The sequence below is a fragment of the Melitaea cinxia genome, chromosome 8 (assembly GCF_905220565.1).
Source record: "Melitaea cinxia chromosome 8, ilMelCinx1.1, whole genome shotgun sequence".
NCBI classification, from domain to species: Eukaryota; Metazoa; Arthropoda; class Insecta; order Lepidoptera; family Nymphalidae; genus Melitaea; species Melitaea cinxia.
The window spans coordinates 1,356,705-1,379,071 of NC_059401.1; the positions used below are offsets into that span (position 1 = coordinate 1,356,705).

Genomic DNA, 22,367 nt, shown 5'->3' on the forward strand with positions numbered 1-22,367 from the left:
AAAGGTTTACAGACCTTGCCGCAGTGGGTGCCTGTCCTTGCCCTAAGCTAAGGGACTGGAATTTATCGAACATTTTAACATCAGTGGCGAGTTGGATTAGAGCTGATGTTGGATCCACTCCCGGTGACAGTACGAATAGGAGGGAAGTCTTCCAGGTTGACTCTTCCCACGCCGCCTGTGTTGTGAAAATATATAGGTCATTAAAAAGGTTTGACGACTTTTAAAAAATATGAAAATCTGATCAATATTGAATTTGAAATCGTTGGTTGTAGCCCTCGCCTTGGTGTCGAGCACACAGTAGTTGGCAGTAGCCCTCACCTTGATGTCGAGCACGCAGTAGTCGCCAGTAGCCCTCACCTTGATGTTGAGCACGCAGTAGTTGGCAGTAGGCCCCACCTTGATGTCGAGCACGCAGTAGTTGGCAGTAGCCCTCACCTTGATGTCGAGCACGCAGTAGTTGGCAGTAGCCCTCACCTTGATGTCGAGCACGCAGTAGTTGGCAGCAGCCCTCACCTTGATGTCGAGCACGCAGTAGTTGGCAGCAGCCCTCACCTTGATGTCGAGCACGCACTAGTCGGCAGCAGCCCTCACCTTGATGTCGAGCACGCAGTAGTCGGCAGCAGCCCTCATCTTGATGTCGAGCACGCAGTAGTCGGCAGCAGCCCTCACCTTGATGTCGAGCACGCAGTAGTCGGCAGCAGCCCTCACCTTGATGTCGAGCACGCAGTAGTTGGCAGCAGCCCTCACCTTGATGTCGAGCACGCAGTAGTCGGCAGCAGCCCTCACCTTGATGTCGAGCACGCAGTAGTCGGCAGCAGCCCTCACCTTGATGTCGAGCACGGGCGGCTCCACGTACCGCGGCCCCAGCACGTTGACGACGTAGGCGCTGACGCACGCCGCCACGCGGTCGCCGCGCAGCGAGCGGACGAACAACATGCGCTGGAACTCGTTGCACACCTCGTTCCAGTCACCTGTGGACCGAGACTTACGTTCTCATCTTGTATATCGGCTCGGAAGACAGCAATGTAAACGTGGCACCCAGGGTCCGGTCCGAGCAATTTTAGAGCTTTTAGATCAATAAAACACTAACAATTTACTCTCGTATACGAATTCAAAGGACACAGTAATGGCAGAGATTTTGATTAATAACACTAAGGATCTGTTCTCATATATCGACCGAGTAGTGGGGGGAAACAGGAAAAATATATGACAAGAAAGAGAAGTAAGATCACAGCCAAATAAAACTGCTCTTAATTAGTGTTATAATTCAGTGGTGAGTAAGGTAACCAGAGCTCCTTAGGAGGATCAGGGGTAGGGTGTGTAATGCACTTGAGATACTTTTGGTATTGCAGGCTATATATTACGCTAACCGCTTACCATCTCCTGATTTTATTTCTTTTGGCACCCTTGTACTATAAAAAAGACAATTGAATAGGTAAGATCTATTGTTATATTTCTGCTCATGCGTCACCTTAAGAAAAGAATTATGTTATTCAGTATTCTAAACTAAATCAGCCAAGGTATAGGACTAATACTTCGTGATTGCATTACAGGCGCCAACTTTAAAACGAAATGATATCTATACGAAATTTTCAATATTCCTGTTAGTTTTCTACGTTATATTTGCCCAAAATTTATACATACCAATAAGAGGCTGGGTTTCAGGTTCAGGATGAAGATACCATTCTTTCCATTCCTTCGAGAACACCTCGAAGCTGTCAATAACACCGTGGAAGCCGGGCAGCTTGTCCAGTTCCGTGATATTGTCCCAACAGTCGTCAGGTAACCAATCTGTCATGATACATACCGCTATTATTTCAAACTTTATTTTTATACATATGCCAAAATAAGAGGAAGTAGAAAAGATTTACAATTTTTTATTAAAAAGAATAAAACTTCTGTTTTGGTTTGTGAGTAAAATAACTAATTAAATTAAAAATATTGAAAACCTAGTGACACGAGCTCTTCTGTAGACCATAGCTGCACATAGCTTAAGCATTACCAGGATGATTCTTAGATTTTCAGTGAAAATCCCAAATCAAGTTATTCGAAAACATTTTGATATATCTATCGCGTCCGACATTACTACTAGAAGATTCTCTTTCAACTTTTCAGAGGATCCTATCAAAAAAATAAGAAGAGAAGGTACAACTTTCATTTAAAAGACTAAAAAAGATTAACTAACTCGTAGGATTATCAGGCTGTTCCGATCGGTCCAGTACTATGCCTCCTTTGAGTAAGAACAAATATTCGTGTTGGCTCATTTTGCCCATCTGAAAGAGAATCCGGGACACCATGTGGAAGGATAGGAGTAGCTTATGACGCTCGAATAAGGCACGACATGTGTTTCTGGAGAAAATTAAAACTTCTTATTATTATGGGGCAAGGACGCGAAAATTTATCAATAATCAAGGACATTAATGACTTACTTATAAACAGCAAACGTGTGGAACTCATTGAGGTTATTGATCCTGTCCTCCAGCTCTCCGCCTTTAGGGCTGCGGTCGATGGAGTACGTGAACAGGTCGATGTAGGCGTCCAGCGAAAACTGGTACATGGGGTCGATGCGTGATAGGTCGTTGAGGGCGAAGAATAGGACAGATGCTCGGACTGCTACTGGAACGTAGCCCTGAGACAAATTGAAGCTTTGTTTTGACAGTCCGAAAATTAAGAGTTCTAGTTTTAGCTGACTTCAAAAAAAGGCGGTTCACAATTGGACAATATTTTATGTCTATGTGTAAATTTTTTACTGAGTGTTCCAATTTTGATTAAAAAAAAATTATTTGAAAACTGGTAATCTTCGTTTAAATTTGAACAAAATCTGACAAGTGGTTTTTGAGTGATACTTAAAATGTGTGTTGTACTATCACTTTATGTCGTTTTTTTTCCCGTCGTTTCGTTGATAACAAACACAGTTATTATTGGAGGCGGATACAGCTTGTTTGAAAAATATCTACTGCTTTGCCCCACTTACTACGAAGACTGGTGCGTTATTCGTTGTACTTTTTTATCGAGTGATAGGAATATATGAATCTGAATTACCGTCAAAACCATAAAAGCTTTATAATAATAATATTAACAATTTGGTGTACACCATAAATAATAAAACTAAATCAATCCATATAAAAAGAAGTATAAGGAGGGTGTCATCGTCAAGAGCGCAAAATTTTTTATTACATTACTATTCTATTGTGTATTTATGGGACTAGATATCTCTAAATTTCTTTATTTATTTATTTATTTATTTATTTATTTATTTATTTATTTATTTGGGAAACATACAATATAAAAATCACATACAATTAATTTTCTTACAAAAACACATTAATCACTAAAGTTTCCACTAACAATAATATACAGACATGTCATTTGTCAAAAGTCGTAATTTTAAATCAATTAACATAATATAAATTAAATTAACTATCAAAAAAGACAAAAAATCACTTAGATATAAAAATTTATGTGATTTATAAAAAAAAAGTCACAAAAAGAGTCGAGCGTGTCAATTATGTCAAATGAAAGGATTATAATTTAAAAATAAGTCAAAGATTAGAATTAAAATTAAGATTAATTTCTTCTCTTTCCAGATATAGAAGTTTTGTCACATTTTTCCTCCGCAGCTGACTATACGACGACTTTTTATTAATCTGACAATACCGTGCTCTTGTCGAACGAAGGAGGATTAGACAAATTTACCACGCTGTTCCATTGAGAAGCAATGTATGTATTTTCTACGCTATTTATCTGCGTGTGTGTGTTTATGTATATGTACAGAAACATACAGAAACACACACACATAAATAGCATAGATTTAGATCATATCAAAAAATACTGATATTTTTTAGTATTAGCACGTTAAGTTCATCATCATCATCATTACAGCCTATACAGTCCACTGCTGGACATAGGCCTCCACAAGTTTACGTCAAAAATAACGTGAACTCATGTGTTTTGCCCATAGTCACCACGCTGGGCAGGCGGGTTGGTGACCGCAGTACTGGCTTTGTCGCACCAAAGACGCTGCTGCCCGTCTTCGGCCTGTGTATTTCAAAGCCAGCAGTTGGATGGTTATCCCGCCATCGGTCGGCTTCTTAAGTTCCAAGATGGTTGTGGAACCTTGTTATCCCTTAGTCGCCTCTTACGACACCCACGGGAAGAGAGGGGGTGGCTAAATTCTTTAGTGCCGTAGCCACACAGCACATTAAGTTAATGATCCCAATTTAAGTACAGACCTGTCTAGCGCTGTCGATCTCTTTCTCAGTCTCCTGTGACGTGACGAGTGCTTCTTTAACTTCGAGAGATGTCCGCTGTGAGGTCTGGAGGGTTAAAAACAACTCCTCGTTCTCCAGTAGAGGCACTTGTGACTCGTACATTATTCGGAGCAAATCGTTTTCCAAATCTATCTGCAAAATGATTGGGAGCAAATTAGAAACTTTTTTTGTTGGTCAAATTTAAACAGTTCGGCTGTCATTTAGGCTTTAAAGTGTAACGCTTGGATTTCTATGTGCGAAACAATATGCACATCAGTAGATCAATTTCCACAAACATTAAAAAAGTTTTCAACGGCAACTGAGACGGCTGTGTAATGTATAAACCATAAAAAAAAGTTACATCCTTATCTTTTGTGGGCTCGTTTCTAACCTGAGTTTGGGTGCAATATTTGTATGTATTTATTTATTGTTATATGTATTATTTCTATATATGTATTTATCAATAAAAAAGTTGGCTATAACAGTCGGCTGTTTCCTATAATACAAGTATTAAGTTGCTTACCGTAGGAACAGACCGAGGATTTATGTTATAAAATATGTAAATTAAAAACTCTAAGAAATGAAAAACTGACAGAAAAAAAAGAAAAGGGAAACAGTTTTCTAAGCATTTCCTCAGAATTTCTTAAAATTTAAAGTTCACAGACACTCACCAGAACTTTCTTGTTGTTAGCAATTGTCATCACGAGATTATCCTTCATTGTCTCCAGTTGCGGTCTTTCCTTCCGAACCACGATACTGAGTAGTTGAGCGGTCAGACCCTGTTCCTTTACCGCAAAGTTAACCATTGTGGTTTTGGTCAATGTTTCTGGTGTGTACACTGGATTACCTTGATAAATAATTTCCTAACTATTTAGAAAGTACTAGAATACTCTAATGACCGCAAAAATCATTTAACAACTTTTGCCAATTTCTTAAACTAATCTACAGAACAAAAGTATATATCCATATTCTAAAACCATATTTGTTTTGTTTTACGTTGTCTTTTTAAAGTAACAATACATAATGATAACTTTAATAAAGTCGATTTTAACTGAAAGTGATTTTCGATCACTGAAACTGTAACTTCTGCCAAGGTCATAGATAGAAAAAGATACGTTTTCTAACAATTATTTAGAAGTATGAAGTTCGGCTGAATCAGCGTTCAATCACTTTCAATTCCCATTCAGTTAGTAATTCTACAAAAATAATCAAAAATGCTTACCAAGTTTTGTTGTTAGATACATTTTAAATGCGAGATTATATGGCACCATTTTCTCATTAAACTTAATTACCAAATCAGCGCCGATTTTGACGATAGCCTTGTCCAAAATAGGTGCGATGGATGGATCGAGAACCTCGCCTACATTCTGGACAATGATGGGCTTTCCTTCTGATAGACAAACTTCCATGATTTTCAGATAATTAGGCTGACCAAAGTCGACAATCTGTATGACAATCAAAGCCATGTTATTAGCTAAGATTTTAATCCGTTACCTTTTTGTAGAAAAAAAACAGGAATTTATCTAAAAATGTAAGTTTAAGGATCCAAATGACGTTTTTACTGTACGGATGAATTGTGCGGATGATTCAAAAACTGGTAATAGACATAAATATTTATTTCAAAAACAATATTCAACGAACGCGGTTGAAACCGCGCGGCACACCTCTTACTATAAAGAGAGACTTGCTTCTATGAGATTTCTTACTAACAAGACGGTAAAAACACTGGTAGCAGTATACTAGGAAATATAACTTAGCGCTAGACCACAGAGCCGAAAGGCATAAGATGTAGTTGAAGCAGTTCAAGAGCCTAAATGTCATTCTCGCAACAATGAAAGAATGACTACAAACGATAGTATACTAAGACATAAAAAAGCACATAAAAAACAGTACCAGACTACAAACCCGTTAGAAGAAGTGTGCATTAAGATGTATTTGAAGCATGTAATAGGTTAATACCTGAATATCGTTCTTTTCCTCCAGTCTTGAAATCCATATAAGCGCTTGACCCTGAGGGTCGACAGCTAGTGGCCAACGTGTTGCTCGAACTACTATTATACCATTCTCAGCGCTGAAGTTATCATCTACAAGATTTAGGAATAAAGTTTAATCATAGGATTAATACAATTTTCTAAACAGATGTATAGCGTAATTTTAACGTTTAAATATTAGTTTAAATAGATGGCTTCACAGAAAAACAGCTCTGTATCTCAACAGGTGCAGCAAACGTTAAATGAGGGCTTTTAATGAGCAAAGTATTTTAGATTTTATGTTGGTAATTGTTTTATTTTCTTTTTATTTATTTTTGAAAACCAAAATGAACGTTTATTATGTATTTTTTAATTCTAATCAGGTTAAGGAAATTTAGGAGTACGATTAAATTTCCAATTCATACTTTCTAAGCGCTAATCTATTTTTTTTTATGATCTCAATTGCAATAACTGTTTCTAGATTTAGGAAATCGACGTATTGAAGATTATTTATTGTACCTAAGTTTAGTTTTGTTATTATATCATTCTGATAATTGGATATTTGTAATAATAGTCTCTATTCTAAATACCTGGTAGCCCCATATAATTCCAGTCCCTCAGAGTTGCATCGTCAAGAAGAAATACCTTCATACTTAGATCCATCGTTACTGGTAATGATTCATTGTATACCTATCGGATGGGTGAAAAGAATTGATCAATAACTGTCGTACAGAATTTCCAAATCTTCTAATTATTATGTCTCGCGAAATTCCCTTCTCAAAAAAAGCCTCGTTCATGAGTACAATATATGTTGTTTTCTTGAACAAACTTTTCTTTAAACAAAGCATGAAATCCTTTTAAGATAATACCTCAAAATCTACACACATGAAATATACCCCCTCTTAGCCAATCTTAATTAATCTAGCTAGTATTAAATAAAATCTTTGTGGTATTTGAAGATTCATCAGATATCAGATAAGAGAGAAAAAGGTCTATGTAGAACTTAGTTCTCAGAGACAAGTAACGATAAAACTGAGGTATTTTAACTCAGGTAAGGCACAGCAGGAAATTTCCTGCTCAATATATGGAGCAGCCCGTCTGGGTTGGTACCTTGACCTTACAGAAGATCACAGCTAAATAATACTGTTTTCAAGCAGTATTGTGTTCCTGTTGGTAAGTAAGATGACCAGAGCTCCTGGGGGATTGGGGGTAGGATCAGCAACGCGCTTGTAATGTTTCTGGTGTTGCAAGCATCTATAAGCTACAGTAATCGCTTACCATCACATGAGCCGTAACGCTTGTTTGTCGATCTAGCTGTATAAAAAAAAACAGCTTGCGAGTACCGCCACCCTCTTTGCCAAAACTATTTTATTGTAATTCATGCCATTTTCGATTTCCTACCTCTCTAAACCAATCTCCCATCAAGTCTTCGCGATACTCAGATACGAAGGGTCCGAGGTAGGCTACAAATCCTGTCGCGATAAGACAGTCACCGGGTAGGTTGTCAAATTCTTTGTCTAGGCGTTCCACTGTCATTTCCCATCTTTCTCGCTCACCTGACAATTCAAGGATTGCGTTAAGTCCACCAAGCAATATTATTATTTCTGACTAATAACGTAATTTTAGCTTCGTTTTGGAAAACAGGTAATTTTATACCAATTTTTTTTATAACAAAAGTCTCATTGCTGGTTCTAATACATTAATCATGCCAGTCATTAGTCTAATTTAAAAATTGCTTAATATTTAATATAGACTATAAAACAATGCTCTAAGTCTCATAGGAGCTAATTAACTCTAAAATTTTATTTAAAAGTAGTAATTTATCCAGGAGTGGAACATTACAGAATGTTAGAGAAGTAAATATATACCTGAAAGACCAGTGATGAGAGCTTCAGCTCGCTCTAGTTTCAATTGCAGCATCCTGGATTTCCTCTCCAATTCCTCTTTTTGGGCCACCTTAATTTCAATATTTTTTTATTTGAAAAACCACGGAACAAATATATTTAAAATTTGCAATCAGAAACCAAAATAGAGGTACTTTGTATTGACTTTACTCACACAAAAAATTCATAAGAAACCAATAATTTACTCACATATTTCAAAGCACCAAGAGGTGTGCAAATTTTTTCGTACTTTGAATTGTGACAAATTTTTGGAAAGTATTTCTGTCTTTTTTGAACACGCACTACACCTAAACTGCCGCATGAATTTCAATGACTTTCACTTGATAAGTCCATACTACAGCCTAGGATACTGGATATTATTTATCCGAAAATTCTGAACCTTTCCCTTGGAAGAGGATATCAGATTTGAAATGTGTGATTACAAACGTCTCATGTACAAATAGTTCTACAAATTACAAGTTTATCTACCTTTTCATCATACTCCTTTTGCAAGCGAGCGATCATTTCACTCAGCTCCTTAAGTTTCGCGCGCGCTTCGGCTAATATCTGTTGCTTCATACGTAAAGATTCTAGAGCCTCTTCTAGACGTTCTTTCTTCGGTTTTACTATCCTGTAATATTTGTAATATTTGATCAATCCTTTAAAATTCTTTACACTTCTATCAATCAATTGTAAGTTGTGTTTAACTGGTAGAGAATTCTTTTGTACTAAGTCTAACTTTTGATTAATCTTCTTCTAATATATAAAATTCTCGTGTCATGGTGTTAAACATTGAACTCCTCCGAAACGGCTCGACCGATTTTAATAAAATTTTGTGGGCATATCGGCTAGGTCTGAGAATCGGCCAACATCTATTTTTCATACCCCTAAGTTATAAGGGGGGGGGGATTAAGTGGGTTAATAACATATATGGCAAAGAAACGTTTGCGCAGTCAGCTAGTAAAATTATAAAATATATCACTGTGTCTCAAGCTCAACATTTTGACATATGACTTTGGCGTGACCAATATTTGGCCAAAATTGAAAAAAAAACCTCACTTGTAAACTTTTCCATACTTCTCGATGGCTCGTACCCACAAACACAACGATTTAGCTGCAAGAGACACAGTTCCAACTATTTCTGGATCAAAGTCTGGTTTTGCCGTGTAAGTGCCGATTTTCTTCAACGTTTTATCAGCTATATTATCTTTGTCAAAATCTCGTAATCTATCCAGAAAGTATTGGTCGCCCAGCTGTCGTTTCGCTTCTGCCCAAGTTGGTTCTTTCTATAATCAAGCAACATTATATTTTTTGCTATTAACAGTACTTACAACTTATATAGATAAAAGTTATTCAATTTTTTGAGATATATATGAAGTCGGTATGAGAAAAAGGTGTTTTGTTATTAGTTATAGCCTAGTGTAAGGTTTTCTCGTTGAATTCGGTTTAATAATAAAAGTTATATAATGTAAAGGGTTATATGCCGAATATTTAGTAATAGTAGCCAAAACCACAAAAAAAATACATATTGTTCAGCTTAGCAACCGACCTGCAGCAAAATAAGTACAGCCTCCATTACCATTTCCACTTTTTGCGGAGGCTTTGCATACGACTTTACTTCTGTAATATCCTTCTTGTTGAGGGCATCCAAGGCCTGTAAGAGAAAAATAGAGAAAATAAGAGTATCTATAGTTTTTTTCTTGTTATTTATTTATCATTTTTATCATAGAAGGGATAACATATATTTAATGTGTATTTATCGGTTAGTTCTATAAAATCCTAATAGATGGCGGTTTGAAATCTAAGTTACACAGATATCCGGCAGATGGCGCCTTATTTCTGTTTCTAGATTATAGATGGGGCGTTGGAATATAGAATTTACGTATATTTTAATAAATTATAATTACTGAACCACAGCAACGCGTGGCTGGGTCACTACAAAATTAAATCTGTTTAAATATTACAAATAAATAATGGTGTCCAAAGGCGGTGTTATAGCAATCTAGAAGACCGATCTACACAATCATCACAATCAGTTTCTACGTTCTGAAGTTAACTTGTCTTTGTATGTACGACATTGCGGTTTCATCACTAAAATCATTCGAATTACAATCATTTGACCAAGTCGAGCAAAACAGCACAGCCAGTTATAAAGTCAGACAGTCAGCCAACCGTGAAAATGGCGATTTAACGTCACTGAAGTATTGAAAGTTCCAAAATGTTATGAATGAATGATCTCGTGAAATCAAAAGTGTTCATAATGATCATAAATGTTTAAGAACTTATCCTGAAAGAAAAATCAGATACCTTGACGGCTTCCTCGAGGGCCGGCATGGCGCTAGCGAGGTCGCGCATGGCGGCGTCGGCTAGCTTCTTACACTGAACCTCCTCTTCCTACAAAATTAAAATCGAAAACTTCTCTATCCAAGTATTATGCAATAACACTTTCGAATCGTAAAAATTAAAATCATATTACTTTTGTAGTAAAACTTCTTCACGCACGCTCGACTTGGGAGTAAGCTGGTAAATACCTGCAGAGGGAGTTACGAAAAGTGTGATCGGGTGACGCGAACGGAGCGAGAGAGAGAGAGAGGTCGAACCTGCGTCTTCTTGCTGCGCGCGGCGACACTGCGCTGCTGCTCGTCGGCGTTGCGCTGCTGCGCGTTGATGACGCCCATGTACTCCACGCACTGCGCCGTGTACTCCGCCACTTGCACCTTTATTTATATATCACTAGGTCGGCAAACAAGCGTACGGCTCACCCGATGGTAAGCGATTACCGTAGCTTATAGACACCTGCAATACCAGAAGCATCGCAAGCGCGTTGCCGACCCTATCCCCAATCCCCCAGGAGCTCTGGTCACCTTACTCACCAACAGGAACACAATACTGTTTGAAAACAGTATTATTTAGCTGTGATCATCTGTAAGGTCGAGGTACTACCCCAGTCGGGCTGCTCCATATTTTGAGCAGGGAATTCCTGCTGTGCCCTACCTCTGTTACCTACCTACGCGCACGTTCGCATTCGGCCCGTGACCGCCATCCCACCGCTGGCCACAGCCCTCTTTCTCCATGCACGAGAAAGATTGGAGCTCTATTCACCACGCTGCTCCACTGTGGGTTGGCGGATATATTCCCTACTGTGAGTAACGATCGCTCGGGTATTTATAATATCTAGTGGTCGCCCAGTGGTCGATATTCGACCTTAATTAAAAATTAAAAAAAAAAAAACAATGAAAATAAAGAACCTTTTTTTAAAAATTTCAATTTAACAAGTTTTGAAACTTTTGAAAGACTGTAGACTTTGACAATCAATAAAAGAGTATAATATGCGTGTATGCGTCAAATGCATGGTAGTGTGTGTAATATTTTTGTATCGATTTAACATATTTTTATGTATTATTAAAAAAAAAATAGCATTCTGCACTCCTTCTGTATATAAAATATAAGTGTATGTACGAAATTTTATACTCATCCGTCTGCGCAATTTTCAGAAAAAGGCATACAAAGTTTTTGCTCCACGTATTAATATATAGATGTACACAAGTATGATTGTCCATCTGCATTTCAATATAAGTAAAAACATCGCCAATTAAGGAAAGAAATTAAAAACTATTAAAAGTGAGTACTATACCTGAGCTGTAGCCAATTCTTCGGACATTTGACCGACTAATTTCGTCGTTTCTTCCACTTTACCTAAGCCATTTCGCAACTTGTTCGCCTGTAGAGCTATTTCGATCCTCTTTAGCCTTAACATCCTGTAAAAATAGTATATAGGTCATCATCATCATCATCATCATCACTATCATCATCATTTCAGCCTATTGCAGTCCACTGCTGGACATAGGCCTACACAAGTTCGCGCCAAATATGGCGCGAACTCATGTGTTTTGCCCATAATCACCACGCTGGGCAGGCGGGTTGATGACCGCAGGGCTGGCTAAAAAGCCAGCAATTAGATGGTTATCCCGCCATCGGTCGGCTTTATAAGTTCCAAGGTGGTGGTGGAACTATGTTATCCCTTAGTCGCCTCTTACGACACCCACGGGAAGAAAGGGGGTGGCTATATTCTTTGATGCCGTGGCCACACAGCATATATATATAGGTAACACAGTACAGGCACAGTATATAGGTAAGTCAACTAAATGTGTATTACAGAACGAAAAGAAAATCAGTACTGATCCAATTTTAAGGACCACTACTTTCATTTAGTAAGACGAGGTATGAAGAAATATTAGGCCATACAAACAATGCAGCTATTTATAAATAGGAATATGTAAACACAATAACATTTCCTTATTCTGAAAAAACCAACGAGTGTACTTTAGACCACATGACTGAAGAAAAACTTCTTTAGCTCCATCTAACTTATATCTCCCTCTTAACTTCCGTTCGCCTCGCCCAATCACACTTTTTGTAACGCTCTCCTCACACATTCACAAGCTTACTCCCCAAGTCAAGCTTTCGTAAAGAAGTTTTACTTTAAAAAAAATGTTTGTCCAGCATTAAGGACCTTATACCCGTACTAGATGTGCACCGCGATTTCACCCACGTTAATTTAAAAAAAAAGAGGTACTAAAAAATTATATAGCCTTTCTCGATAAATGGGCTATCTAACAATGAAAGAATTGTTCAAACCGGACTAGTAGTTCCCGAGATAAGTGCGTTCAAGCAAACAAACAAAGAAAAAATTGTACTGTAGTAAACTTTTCAACAACCATTCAGGTATAGTTGTGCATTCGTCTAAGCATCAGTGGTCAGGGTTTCGATTTGCTAATCAAATATAAGAATTAACTGGTAACCGGCAGTAGAGCAGTGTGATGAATTAGGCTCTAACCCTTCTCCATTATGGAGCAAAACGACTATTAATATAAATTATTCCCTAAATCGCTGTTTTGCAACGGCTTGAATTAAGCTCCGACCCTTAGGGACATAGGAATGTGTAAAGAAAAGGGGCTTATCCCAACAACGGAATGATACAGGCTGATTCATATCAGAGCAAATTTCTCAAAATCTAACTCACTCCTTATATCCTGAGACCAGTTCAAGATAATTAGTAGGAGTGACGTAGTTAGTTCTTCTCATCTCACGCCACATCTTCACAGAGTACTGTCCAACTGACGAGTGTATCAGAGACATTATAGATGCTACTGATGCTCGTAAAGTATCTTCACGACTCTCAATCAGAGACTCCTTTCTGCGAACCTGGAATAATGATTTTCAGAGATATTATTGACGACACGTTGGCGCAACGGTCACAGCTATGGATTATTCCTGTTGCGCTGGCGGTTGCGGGCTCGATCCCCGCACATGACAAACATTTGAATTGGCCATACAGGTGTTTTCCGTGGTCTGGGTGTTTGTGCAGTCCTTGTGGGTCTCCCTACCGTGCCTCAGAGAGCACGTTAAGCTATCGGTCATATATCCGCCAACGCGCATTGGAACAGCGTGGTGAATTAAGCTCTGATCCTTCTCCTACATGGGAAAAGAGGCCTATTCCCAGTAGTGGGATATTACAGGCTGAAGCGTGGCGCAACGGTTACAGCACTGGCTCACGGCTATTGCGCTGGCGGTTGACAGTTCGATGCCCAGAAATAGCAAAAATTCGAATTGGCCCTTCCTATGTTTTCCATGGTCGTGGCATTTTTGCCTGTGTATTGTCTGTTTTTCCGGACCCCCAACCCAAATATAATTAATACTATTGGGAGTCAGTGAGTGTGATACATTAAGTTATTTATATACACTATTAGAATGTGGTAATATATAATGCACACAATGTAGTGGTGTGATTAGTCGCCTAAAACACGTACCGTTTGCGGGCTCGATTCTCGCTCGGGATGGATTTGTATTTGCACAAAGATTTCTTACCGGTTTGAATGTCTGTCCTTGTGCGTCTCCCCACTGTGCCTCGGAGAGCACGTAAGGTCGTAGGTCCCGGTTGTTACCATTAATACCTGATAGTAGGGAATATATCCATCAACCCGAAGTACGAGTAGACCAGCGTGGTGGATTAGATTCCAATCCTTCTTCAACATGAAGAAAAAGGCATGCTGGTCATAGGCCCTTATCGTTATATGGCAAAGACTCTCATAACCTATGATATGGTATTTGGTAATATCAAATATTTGTAGTAGTGTGTAAATTATTTCGTCAAATCTAAATAGGTCAGCTTAGCGTAGCCTGTTTTAATAGCTTACTTAAACTAGTCAATATGAAAACGACTTTCTACATTACTACTATTTCATTGGTCACAGGGCGTGACTGAGCTAAGAAAATACAACTCATTATAACCACATGATATCCTAAATAAATTAGGTACTTTTTTCTCTTATACAAGTAATTCGTCTATGGGATTTGGAATTTCAAATAAAAAAGGGAGACGATGATCAACTAACGTTCCTTTATCTGTATACTGCTGGGTATTTTGTTAGTTACCTGTAATATTTTTTACCGACTTCAAAAAAATATGTATGTTCGAGAATAACTCCGTCGTGATCCGATTTTGATAATTCTTCTTTTGTTGAAAAGGAGATATCCCTGGTGTGGTAACATGATAAGGAAACCAGGATCTGATGATGAGATCCCAGAGAAATCGAGAAAGTCTTGAAAATCCCCATAACTTTTTACTGGGTGTACCGGTTTTGATGATTTTTAATTTTATCGAAAGCCGATGTTTATCATGAGGTCACATTTAAATTTAATCGAGATCTGATTACAACTTTTAGAGTAATCTTTGATAATGCGTATTTACTTGACTATTTTTTCGTCTACCTACGTTGTATTACTTGTCGATATAATTGAAGTCGGTTTTTGTTCGTTTGCCTGCAAACACAATTATTATTCCTTTCATATTTGTAATTCTTAAATAAATAGTATTACATACTCTAGGGCCAGTAATAGAAGCAAGTAGCTCAACACCCTCAAGGAACTTGTAAGCTACTTCAAGCAACGCTTCACGCGGCCACTCCAAGAACCAATTCGTTGTCGTCGAATTAATAAGCGCTGGATATTGCCGGATGCGATTTCTAAGAAATAAAGCGATGTTAATAAAACAAAATAACATTGAAATTGGGTTCAAATAAACCCATATTATTCTAGAATAATCAGACAATAATAATATAATTTTGTTTAGGAAGCATCATTACAGCCTATACAGTCCACTGCTGGACATAGGCCTCCACAAGTTAACGCCAAAAATAACGTGAACTCATGTGTTTTGCCCATAGTCACCACGCTGGGCAGGCGGGTTGGTGACCGCAGTACTGGCTTTATCGCACCGAAGACGCTGCTGCCCGTCTTCGGCCTGTGTATTTCAAAGCCAGCAGTTGGATGGTTAACCCGCCATCGGTCGGCTTCTTAAGTTCCAAGGTGGTTGTGGAACCTTGTTATCCCTTAGTCGCCTCTTACGACACCCACGGGAAGAGAGGGGGTGGCTAAATTCTTTAGTGCCGTAGCCACACAGCACAGGAAGCATTTTCTTCGAACTCAACAATAAAGAAGTAATTTATAAGTATAATTATATGTGTATGTATGTATGTATGTATGTATATGTTTAATTAACTGAATACTTATCATAAATTTATTGTAACTTGAAACCTATGCTGACGCTAGACCATTTCCTTTGCCCTAAGGTTGCCTGGAAGAGATCGCTTTTTGGCGAGAAGACCGCTCTTTGTACCTAATGAATACATTGTAAAAAAAAATCTTTCTTTGCTATGTATTATTTCTGTTTTTGGTGTACAATAAATTGTATTATTATTATTATTAAATAAACCATGAATGGATTCTAAAATTTAAAGACAAGAATAATTGGCTGCCAATGTTCTCCTTCACTCTATACTCGGCTCTACTTCATTACATTATCTTGGCCAGTATAACAAATTAGTTGTAAAAATAAAACAGAAACATGTCTAACAACATAAATTCTATTATTATTTCAATTTTTTATTTATTACTAGCTGTGCTCGCGACTTAGTCCGCGTGAATTTTAACAAAAAAGTTATTTTTCAGTAGCCTAAGTTACTCCCTACTACATTAGCTATCTGCCAGTGAAAGTTCAGTCAATATCGGTCCAGCCGTTTCAGAGATTAGGCGGAACAAACAGACAGACAGACAGACAAAAATGTTATAAAGTGTCATTTTGGTATATGTACCGTGTATAAATCCATATGCATTTAGTAAAAAGTGGTTATTTTAATATTACAAACAGACATTCCAGTTTTATTTATTTGTATAGTTTAGTATTATACAATACATTAATTACTAAATACTCATAAAAATTATTAAAAAAGTATCGCATTCAATGGGACATATATATATATGCATAACGTATGGTTTGCAGACAGTTTTTCGAGCGGACGTATGGTGTGGGGACATTTGTATACTTTGGAGACTGGTTTCAAAGTATCTTTATATTAAGCGTATGGTTTGGGGACAGTTTATAGGGAAGTATAATTTGAGGACTGTCCTCAAAGTATCTTTATATTAAGCGTATGGTTTGGGGTCAGTTTATAGGGAAGTATAATTTGCGGACTGTCCTCAAATTATCTCTTCTACTTGAAAACCTGGAAGGTATAGTTTGGAAACATTTTTATTCACATATAAAGTATACTATAAGTCGCACTCAACAATATACATAACAAGATAGTTTCTATTACCACCACGGATTTTATCTTAGACATACACTCCACTAATATTTTATCAATAAACAATATGTATTTTCAATAAAAGACTTTAATAGATATAGCATATAGGGATAGAGTAGATAGAAATATTATGATTACGTCCGACAATCGCGTTGGCATTAAAAACACTCACGGTGTATTATATTCTTCTTCTTGCTAGTGCTTGTGTGAGTAAGGAACGCAAAAAAGTTTTGTATAAAAAAATTAGCGTTAGGAGTCGCCCATATTTAGATTTTCCAAATTATTTTTTTCTTGTTGCCAATAGTTTTCTGGGCGAAAGCTAACTCTAAAAATGTAAAAAAAAAACTCCAAAGCCAAAACGTGGTATGTTCGCAATTATTCGTGTTTTCGGCTCAAGGACATTGAAAATTTATTACAGTTTGAGATTCGCGATTTCCATATACTTATATGCATAAGTATAGGCATAACGTATGTTTTGCCGACAGTTTTTCGAGCGGACGTATGGTTAGGGGACATTTGTATACTTTGGAGTCTGGTTTTAAAACAGTCAGTCAGTCTTCAAAAACTAGAAATATTGCCTATTTTTAACCGACTCCCAAAAAGGAGGAGGTTCTCAATTCGACTGTATTTTTTTTATGTATGTTACATCAGAACTTTTGACCGGGTGGACCGATTTTGACATTTTTTTTTAAATCGAAAAGTGGTGTGTGTCAATCAAAATTTATTTGAGATCTTACAACTACTTTTCGAGCTATATCTAATAATGCGTTTTTACTTGACGCTACTTTCGTCGACCTACGTTGTATTATACTGCATAACTTTTTACTGGATGTACCAATTTTGATTATTCTTTTTTTGTTGGAAAGGAGATATCTCTAATTTAGTACCATGATAAGGAAACTAGGACCTGATGATGGAATCCCAGAGAAATCGAGAGAAACTTTCGAAAATCCGTATAACGTTTTACTGGGTGTACTATTTTGATAATTTTTAATTTAATCGAGAGCTGATGTTTATCGTGTGGTCACATATAAATTTTATCGAGATCTGATAACTAATTTTTGAGTAATCTTTGATAACGCGTAGTTACCTAAGTTGTATTACTTGTCGATGTAATTGAAATTGGTTTTTTTTTCGTTTGCGAGCAAATACAATTATTTTATACATTTTCAGACACTCATTAAAAAATTATGCGTATTTACAAAAAACCGGAATACAGAGGCATGGCTGAAGGTTTTTTAGTAACATAAAAATGGCATGTTTTGGGGAAGAAATAGTCGACTACGAAATTCTGTTTTGGTCAATAATTATCTACCTACCTAAAACGGTCTGAGCTGCAGTTATCCCTTTCTTGTCTCGGGGTGCGGCGACGGCATACAGCGAGACAGTTACATTTTATTCAAATACCTATTTTTCAGAAGTCTTTCAAGTACTCTTTCCTATTAAGAGTATGATTCGGGGACTGTCCTTAAATTATCTCTACTATTCGAATACAATCTGGAGTCATTATTGTACACATTTAACTGTTGCTCATGATATTTAAGAGCCATTTCACAAAAATCGGTAATAATCCGCGAAATTGTAATATTTTGACGTGGTCAATCTCAGTGTTGGATGCAATAATGTAATTTATATTCTTGAAATATAATAGAACAACCTTTGTTGTAGTCGATAGTCAGATTAGAATTTTGATTTATATTATGTATGTGGAATATAATTTTACTAGAACAAATTTTTATTCCATTTGTATCTCTATTAATCGATAAAAAAAAATTTAAAGCTACGAATATTTTCCAAATAAGTACAATTTTAAAGCGATATTTTTCTTAGAAAACTAAGAAATTTTAACGAACTATCTTCATCAAAGTAAACTTACATCATTAACGAATACAAAAAATAATAATTAAAAGATGTAATCATTTTTAATACAGTTTATATTAAATAATAAAAATACAGTATATATTACCACGCATCAAGCCTAGTAAATCAGTCGAGCGCTAGCGCTCTTTAAGGTCTACGTCAAATTCTGCGCAGCCGTCTCTTTCGCTCACACGCGCCAAGCGCCTGTTGTTATAGCGGATAAACCGCATTTGATACTTTCATAATAAAATAAACATATTACGAAAATGACTGTAAAATAATATAATGATAATTTCTGTAGACAAATGTATCATTTAATTTTCTTTTCTCACATTATCAATACAAATAGGCATTTCAATCTCTTTGTCTTGTGGCGGTGTCGATGTTATAAAATGCTATTTTATTCATATCGTAAATATTAGATTCATTCGTAAACTGAAAAAACTAAATCAATTTAAAAAAAAAACTATTTCATAAAATTGATTTTTTAACCGACTTCCAAAAAAAGAAGAGATTCTCAATTCGACTGTATTTTTTTTTTAATGTATGTTACATCAGAACTTTTGACCGTGTGGACCGATTTCGACAATTTTTTTTAATCGAAAGGTGGTGTGTGCCAATTGGTCCCATTTAAATTTATTTGAGATCTAACAACTACTTTTCGAGTTATGTCTAATAATGCGTTTTTACTTGACGCTTTTTTCGTCGACCTACGTTGTATAATATACCGCATAACTTTCTACTGGATGTACCGATTTTGATAATTCTTTTTTTGTTGGAAAGGAGATATCTCAAATTTAGTACCATGATAAGGAAACCAGAATCTGATGATGGGATCCCAGAGAAATCGAGGGAAACTCTTGAAAATCCGCAATAACTTTTTACTGGGTGTACCGATTTTAATAATTTTTAATTTAATCGATAGCTGATGTTTGTCATGTGGTCACATATAAATTTTATTAAGATCTGATAACTACTTTTTGAGTAATCTTTGATAACGCGTAGTTACTTGACAATTTTTTCGTCGATCTACGTTGTATTACTCGTCGATGTAATTGAAGTCGGTTTTTTTTCGTTTGCGAGCAAACACAATTATTATTTTTATTTTAAATTTATTGACTGTTGTTATATAACATACTTGAAATTTTTAACAAATTAATTATGTAAAAACATTTTATACCATAGTTATTAATTTTTATTATACATTAGAAAATGATCAAGACGGTCTTTTGTTTGTCACACTATTCTTACTAGCACAAAGATCGCGCGGCTCGTACGACTCGCGAGTCGCGCGATGCGACCAAATTTAAATTTGCAGAGCGTAAAATTGTGAAATGGCTCTTAACGTATACTGTAAGTCGCACTCGTCTATATACGGCAATCTTTAGATAGCGTTCCTATTGCCAATATTGATAAGTCCATCGATTTTCTTTTCGACATACACTCCACCATTATTTGATCTATTCACACAATATCACAATACCTATTTTCAATAAAAGACTGTAATTGATAAGTCATATACCGATGAAAACGCTATTTCAATGGCTTGAATTTCTTACGGTATTGAACGGGGACGAAAAGGAAACAAAAGTTGTAACATATGAAGCTGACGCGTAAATTTGTACGTGTGTAATGTTTTAATATATTACATTAGTGTAAAATCGACTTTTAATATAAAATATTGTAAAATTTTACGATTTCATAAAAAAATTAACAAATATTTTACAAACGCGGTTTCAGCTTCAGAGTAAGTAAAAGTGACATTTGGTAAAAATTTCTTTATAAATTCTTTTGTTGCAATCTGCGACTACACCTGTTTTTCTCACTTAGTAGTCCCCCGACGCGACGACGTTTTGAAAATAAAATTATTTGAACTCACACACACACTGGGCAGGCGGGTTGGTCACCGACCCGCCTACCCAGCGTGGTGACTATTGGCAAAACACATGAGTTCACGTTATTTTTGGCGTAAACTTGTGAAGGCCTATGTCCAGCAGTGGACTGTATAGGCTGTAATGATGATGATGATGATAAGTGTATTTCTACATAAATTTTAATTTTTTTAAAAATTTTATAATTTATTTTTCACTACCGAAAGTAGGTAGGTCAGTAGGGCGAGAGCCGCCGTAAGGTTCGTATGTCGTAGGGCGTCCATCTTCCCGCGCGCGCGCCTAGCGATCGATCTTACGCGTATACCTAATATATCGTGTGCGAATGAGACCTGTCATTAGTAATTAGGTATGGCTTATCAATACACAAATGCAGAGTACGTGATAGTGAGTTTAGATTATAGCTTGAAAAATCGCGGATAACCCCTCGATTGCCGAGGTTCACTCGGATACTTATATAATTAAACCTACCTATACGATAATAATTTCCATGGCAACGAACCCACGCCACCCGTACTGCGGCCCCGGGGAACTCCCCGCTTGTGGACTAGTCGTCATTTGTTTGCGTAAACAACACTCGTTATTGCATTAATGATTTTAATATTGTAGTTAAATAGTAATTGAATTATTATTTTATTGAAGTGTGTGAATAGTCTTTTATTTGTTTATTTTTTTGGCCTCTGGAATGAAAATCTTATGTATGTAAAGATGAATAATTCAAAACCAAAGTTTATTAGGTAGGTAGGTACATACTACCAAAAATAAAAATTATTAGCACCTTTGTAAGTACAAATAAAATTAAAAATTAAAACAAACAAAACGTGTATTAATTTTTCCTTTAGATTCATACGTAATAAATATATATAGGACGAATTCGGCGTTCTAGATATATCATTTACGTGAAATAATAATGCATGTTTTTATTTCGTTTCTAAGTACGTGTAGCTCTAAAAGACTTGTTTTTATACTAGAATGTTGCTGGGATATTCTGTTTTAAGATATGTTGACTTAACATATTAGAAATATTTTTTTAAAATAATTTCATTTAATTAATATTTTTGTGGTACGGGTTTCTTGTTGCCTATTGACGTCGTTTAAAACTTATAAAAAATTATCTGCACTCAACAATAAGCCAGGAAAGATTAACAAATTTAGCAACAATATCCATATAGAAAGAAATATTGGACCATATAGACAAACACGAAACTACTAGGTCCCCGGACAGACTTCGTTCTGTCAAAAGTTAATACTAAATAAAAGTAAAAATACTAAGTAAAAGAAGAAGAGGTAATTTTGTTTTTATACCATTTAAACTTTCCGTGGACCTTATGGAACATATAATACAAAAAAAGTAGCCGAATTGGTCGAGCCATTCTCGAGCTATAACGCTAAGCAACACTTATTTTTATTTGTATCATCATCATCGTCATCATGATTTCAGCCTATTGCAGTCCACTGTTGGACATAGGCCTCCACAAGTTCGAGCCAAAAATGGCTCGAGCTCATGTGTGTTGCCCATAGTGATCACGCTGGGCAGGCGGGTTGGTGACCGTGTATAGATATCGCAAATAGAAAAGCGAGAAGAGTGGAAATAATATAATTTAAGTATGTTTATATTCTTACATATTTTACTCTTGTTTTTTTTTTTAAACATAGCATACCTAATAGTAAATTTAGCATTATTATACAAAAGTCAACTATTTTGTTATTCATGTCTTAGTAGATATACAATTACATATAACACCACAAATAAGTATGTAAAAATTTAATCCATGTTTTATTTATCGCAGTAATTGGCAAGCGGAAGCAAAATAGTTTTACACATTTAGGAAAATATTATCTAAGTATATATGAAACTGGAAAAATTTAT

The 22,367-nt window shown here is 36.3% G+C and overlaps 1 protein-coding gene across 1 annotated transcript in view; it reads right to left on the reverse strand.

The window, feature by feature from the left end:
* The window catches only part of LOC123655626 (dynein axonemal heavy chain 2), a 78,386-nt gene that overhangs the window by 13,270 nt on the left and 42,749 nt on the right, over nt 1-22,367 (reverse strand). Inside the window, exons 51-70 of the mRNA XM_045591386.1 lie at nt 14,987-15,128; nt 13,127-13,308; nt 11,738-11,861; nt 10,704-10,820; nt 10,411-10,497; nt 9,653-9,757; nt 9,163-9,389; nt 8,593-8,734; nt 8,089-8,176; nt 7,622-7,776; nt 6,811-6,910; nt 6,210-6,334; nt 5,473-5,695; nt 4,922-5,097; nt 4,233-4,403; nt 2,430-2,629; nt 2,186-2,349; nt 1,645-1,791; nt 826-971; nt 15-175 (exon numbers count right to left, since the gene is read on the reverse strand). Coding sequence (XP_045447342.1) covers nt 15-175; nt 826-971; nt 1,645-1,791; nt 2,186-2,349; nt 2,430-2,629; nt 4,233-4,403; nt 4,922-5,097; nt 5,473-5,695; nt 6,210-6,334; nt 6,811-6,910; nt 7,622-7,776; nt 8,089-8,176; nt 8,593-8,734; nt 9,163-9,389; nt 9,653-9,757; nt 10,411-10,497; nt 10,704-10,820; nt 11,738-11,861; nt 13,127-13,308; nt 14,987-15,128 — 2,982 coding nt within the window. The remainder of the gene's footprint in view (nt 1-14; nt 176-825; nt 972-1,644; nt 1,792-2,185; nt 2,350-2,429; nt 2,630-4,232; nt 4,404-4,921; nt 5,098-5,472; nt 5,696-6,209; nt 6,335-6,810; nt 6,911-7,621; nt 7,777-8,088; nt 8,177-8,592; nt 8,735-9,162; nt 9,390-9,652; nt 9,758-10,410; nt 10,498-10,703; nt 10,821-11,737; nt 11,862-13,126; nt 13,309-14,986; nt 15,129-22,367) is intronic.